Source organism: Elephantulus edwardii, unplaced genomic scaffold (assembly GCF_000299155.1).
Source record: "Elephantulus edwardii isolate Elephantulus edwardi_28Jun2011 unplaced genomic scaffold, EleEdw1.0 scaffold00041, whole genome shotgun sequence".
NCBI lineage: Eukaryota > Metazoa > Chordata > Mammalia > Macroscelidea > Macroscelididae > Elephantulus > Elephantulus edwardii.
This window is the reverse complement of record NW_006399791.1, coordinates 5,467,929-5,472,990: the sequence shown is the minus strand read 5'-3', so window position 1 is coordinate 5,472,990 and position 5,062 is coordinate 5,467,929. Positions and strand designations below refer to the sequence as shown.

Below are 5,062 nucleotides of genomic sequence, written 5' to 3'. Positions count from 1 at the left end.
TGTTGGCACAAAATAGAGCAGGGTTTAGAGCTCTTGTACATAGGATTGCTGTGAGTTGCAAGCAACTTGATGGCACATAACAACAGCAACATATAAGACAGACTTTAGGCCTAATAATTATATAAAAAGCTTTCATGAACAAATTAAACAGCCTAGTGGAATTTCTTTTTTCAAATATGGTTAAAAGTTCACAAGAGACATAAATGGTTAATAAATTTGAATACAGGTTTAGCTTCCCCAATCAAATGAAACAACTAGTGAATGATGTTTTGTTTCCCTAATCTGAAAAAAATGAATGCTAAAACCCAATAGAATTTCTCACAGATCAATATCCTTCAAGCTTACTCAAAAACACCCTACTGCTGTCATGACAGTTTCGACTCAAAGTGACCCTCCAGTAGGTTTTCAGAGGCAGGAAATCACGCAGGAGGAGATTGACCATCTTTCTGTTCTTCATGGAGCAGCTAGCATCACACCTCCCTGCTTCTAGGCCACCAGAGCTCCCACTACTTCCTTTTCCTTATATGAGAAAAAAAAACACAAAACAAAACCCTCAGAAGCAGCCTAAATATGTAATCATAGGGGATTTGTTGAATAAATTATAAACTTGTAATAAGATATTTGTTAAAAAAAATTTAACATTATCATTGATATGAAAATAATACTGACCAGATGTATTAAATAATATCTTGAATTTCAAATGATGTGTCTAAGTATTGGGATATCAGAATATTAAAGCTAATTTCTTATGTTGACAGCTTTATTGATAAATTATCCACATAACAGATAATTTACCAGTCAAAGTAGCAATTCAGCGGATTTTAGTATTTTCATGTAGTTAAATATCCATCACCGCAAACAAATGTAGACTATTTCATTTACCTCCAAACAGAAAACCTGTGCTTTTTTAGTCATCACTTTCTGATCCCCTTGTTTCTTCCATTCCCTTTAGCCTGAGGCAACTATTGATGTGCTTTTTGTCTTTGTAGGTTGTATATTGTCAGTATTTCCTGTAAGCAGAATCATATGAGTGGTCGTTGTGTCTGGCTTCTTTTACTTAGCACATTTTCAGAGTTCATCTATATTATTATTTGTATCAATACTTAATTATGTTTTATGGATAAATATTTTATTGTATAGAGATATCACACTTTCTCATTCATTAATTGGTGAGCATTTGGGTTGTTTCCATATTTTTTTAATTATAAATACTGCTTTTAAGAACATTTGTGTGCACATTTTTGAGTGGACCAGTGTTTCATTTCTCTCAGGTATGTATTTAGGAGTGTAACTGCTAGACCATATGGTAACTCTGTTTAACCATATGAAGAACTACCAGAATTTTCCACAAAGTGGATACACCATTTTATATTCTTGCTAACAGTGTATGAGGGTCCCACTTCCCCAGCCTCCTCACCAGCTCATGATATTTTCTCTTTTATTCAAGCTCCCCTAGTGAGTGTAAAGTGGTGTCTCATTATTTATTATCTATATTTTCTCACTTCTTTAAATAAACATTCTCTACTAGTGTAACTAATAAAATCATTTCAGATACTAAGGATATGGAAAAATGCTCACTATATGGCAGGTGAGAAAAGCTCATCATTTCAGGCAGTCACAGTTTCGTTAAAATAGTTTCAAAAGATCGTCTCCCTCTGCCAGTCTCTGTGCAGGTACTTTATTCTCTGGGTAACCCCCAGTCTTCTTGAAGATTGTTCTAAGACTCTTTAGGGGTAAGAAGGTGCACTGAGCAGGTTCTGTTACTTACCTGGGGTCCCACTGCTGGTGATGAGCTGTTTTTTGAACCCTGTGTTCTACACTGGTCTGTGCCTCCTCAGAGGGAAAGTAAAGATACCACATGTGAATAGTGAGGGTCCATTAGCAGGAGTGGTGGTGATATTTGTTTCTTCCTTACACTCTTAATTATCCTTCCCTTTTTTGAATGTGTATTCATTTCCTTTAAAATTCAACCAAAAGTAATAATAACATTTAATAATATAATACCCTAAGACTATGTTACATTTGTAGTCTTTGGATTAACGAGTGCTTTATTTGTCTGTCCATAAAGGGCTTGTAATGCAGTATTCACTGCATTAGAGAAAAGTCAAGAAGCAATTGAAATTACAAGTGAAGACCACGTTATACAGGTTTGTTAATTGAGAATTTGTCCTGGATTTCTTCTTTAGTTTGCTTTCATTTTTAGAATTTTCCCTGTCTGATGGAATTTTTTTCCCTCAGCTTTAAGAAACCATTTTTTTCCTTCGAAGATTATCAGAACAAAATCTATAAAGTATATAATTTGAAATAAGCTCTTTATAGACTAGAAAATGGTAAAAACTAACATACTAGAAAAAATGTTCTGTAGAAATACCACATTTTCTTATTTCTCCCTATGGAGATAATTTATATTTAAAGAAACTAGAAATAACTGTAAATTTTTTAAATCCAAGAGACTTAGAAATATTTGTAGAAATATTTGTATCCATTATTAGGAAAGTGGGTACATATACATGGTTTGTGCTTTCAAAAAAACAGCAAAAAAGGGAAGCGTGGCAAAGAATAGTTCCTTCTATCTGACAAGAATTAGCTCTGCTTTGATTTACCTTCTGGGAACTTGAGTTCTCCACTTTCTCTTAGGCCTTTTTGGTAATGAATCCATCCGGTCACCATTCAGGGATCACTTCCTTGAGAAGTGACACAGGATAGTGGTTGAAGGCACAGGCTTGGGCCGTTCACTTGCTCAGTCTGAATCTGCTTCCTTATCAGTGCAAATGGGAAGAATATCAATATTAACCAGCATCTGCCATTCCTAAAGGGAAGCTCTGGTAGCCGAGTGGTTAGGAGTTGCATTACTAGCTCAAAGGCAGGTAGTTCAAACTCACCAGCTCTCTATGTAACTCTGTGTAAACCATATAGGAGGTAAAAAGTTACACTTGCAAGAAGGAAAACCCCTATATGGTTTACAGATATAAATAATATGTATACAGTAAATGTAAACTATATGTAAACCATGTAGACAGAAGTCTGTGGAAATACCACAGCCTCTGAATACCTACTGGATTGTCAGCTATGAATTACTTCCAACTCGACTGCACGTAACAGCTCTGCCCCAATCCTAAGACTCTTGTGAGGACTGGGCAAGTTCATGTGTGAAGTGCTTACTACAGTGTTTCAAGGAAGACAGACTCCCACAAGCAATGTCAGTTATTGTTTTATCACCATCATCATTATTAGCACAACATGTACAGCTTTCCAGTCCATTTTTTCCTAAGCTCTGTTTGAAATTGAACCATAAAACTTTAGAAATATTTTAATTTTTAGTCTGCTTTCTTCACATGTAATTTATTTGAATCCTGTAAAATGACCAACTCGTTTCCATTAAACAGATGAGTAGAACAGCCTTGGAATGGCTAAATAACTGTGGCAGTCAGGCAGTGTGTGGTGCAAAAACAGAGCCAGACTTAGGCCTTCAGTGGTCCAGCCTCACCAGCTGGCACCTCAGGCTCCTCAGAAGGCAGGCCTGGAAGTCTGCTTCCAAAGGTCACCCTTCTGGAAAAACTCAGGGAATATCTGTCTCTACACACGTGGAGTTGCTGTGAATTAGAGTAAGTTCAGTGGCAGTTCAACATCTGGTGGCATATTCCATTGTATCATAAACAGCACTGTTGTTACATCTCTGTGCAGTTTCTTTCTCTGCTATTGTTAAAGTGGGAGTCAAACTGCTGCCTTCCCTGGGACCCCTGGGGATCCAGGAGAAAGCACAACCAGGTGTCACGGGAGCAGAAGTCTCCTGAGCCCCAGGCCCTTTAGGATGGATTCTGTTGATTTAGAACTGACTGGTGAGGATCAGGCTCCTAAACTTTCTGGATAATCAGATGTGATGATTTTGGTTAAAGATCTGATTTTCCCTTTTGTCAAAATTTTTCATAATTCATTTTTTTCTTTCTTTCTTTTGTCTCCTCCACCAGTATGCAAATCCTGCATTTGAAACAACAATGGGCTATCAGTCCGGTGAATTAATAGGGAAGGAGTTAGCTGAAGTGCCTATAAATGAGAAAAAGGCTGACTTGCTCGATACTATAAATTCATACATCAGGATTGGCAAGGTAAGTAAGAGGTCAGTACATGTTTCTCTCATAAGTAAATGACAAAGAGGGAAGGAGACTTAGAGCTCATTGCACATTGCATATACCAGGTAATCTCAGTCTTCAGCCCGGGGGAAAATGTGGGTTGGGTAACCCTGTGAGCCTCTTGGTGAAGGTGAGGAGTCCGAGGCCAAGAAGATGTACAGTCTGGTTGCCCAGTAAGTAGAGTAACTGTAATAGACTTTGAAAATCACTGGTTTTTAGGACAAGAAAGGGAAGTAAAAATAAATAGATAAACTGTGAGGAGGGGGAAGACAATACACAAAAAGGGATTGGTTAGACACTGTACATATTTCATTACTTTAAAAATGTATAAAACAAATTTTTTTCACTTTTTCATTGGCATAAAAAACCAATACTATTTGTAAACTTTCTCTCACATGAAGAAATTTAAAATGCAAGTAAATTAAAAATTAAAATCATTGTTTTCATCTTTATAATATTTGGTCTAAGTGGGTACATGTTGGTAAATGGTTCTGAGTAAAGAATGTCCAACGAGCCTGTTCGTTCTCAGAATCCAGCCAAGTCCAGCAGTTCTCTGAGCCTCATTCATTCACTCAGCACTTTTTTAAATATCTGCTGTGTGCCAGGTATTGTAGTAGATTCTGGTGTAAAAAGATGAACAAATGAAAAATTCCTGTCTTTGGAGAGCTTGTATTCCACAACAAGTTGTTGTTGTTATGTGCCATCGAGTCGTTTGCAACTCATAGCGACACTATGTATAGAACTCTAAATGCTGTTCTATCCTTTGCCAACCTAGCCATCTTAAACGCACTTAATCCCACCTCTCCAGTCACAGAATCGATCTGTCTCATTGAGGGTCTTCCTCTCCCTGCGCCACCCCTCCACTCTGCCAAACATGATGTCCCTCTCCAAGGACCAGTCCCTCCTTGCAACATGCCAAAAGTATGTCAGAT

The 5,062-nt window shown here is 37.3% G+C and overlaps 1 protein-coding gene across 1 annotated transcript in view; it reads left to right on the top strand.

The window, feature by feature from the left end:
- The window catches only part of PDE8A (phosphodiesterase 8A), a 97,856-nt gene that overhangs the window by 33,341 nt on the left and 59,453 nt on the right, over positions 1-5,062 (top strand). Inside the window, 2 exon segments of the mRNA XM_006885139.1 lie at positions 2,069-2,147; positions 3,969-4,106. Of these exon segments, the coding sequence (XP_006885201.1) occupies positions 2,069-2,147; positions 3,969-4,106 (217 nt within the window).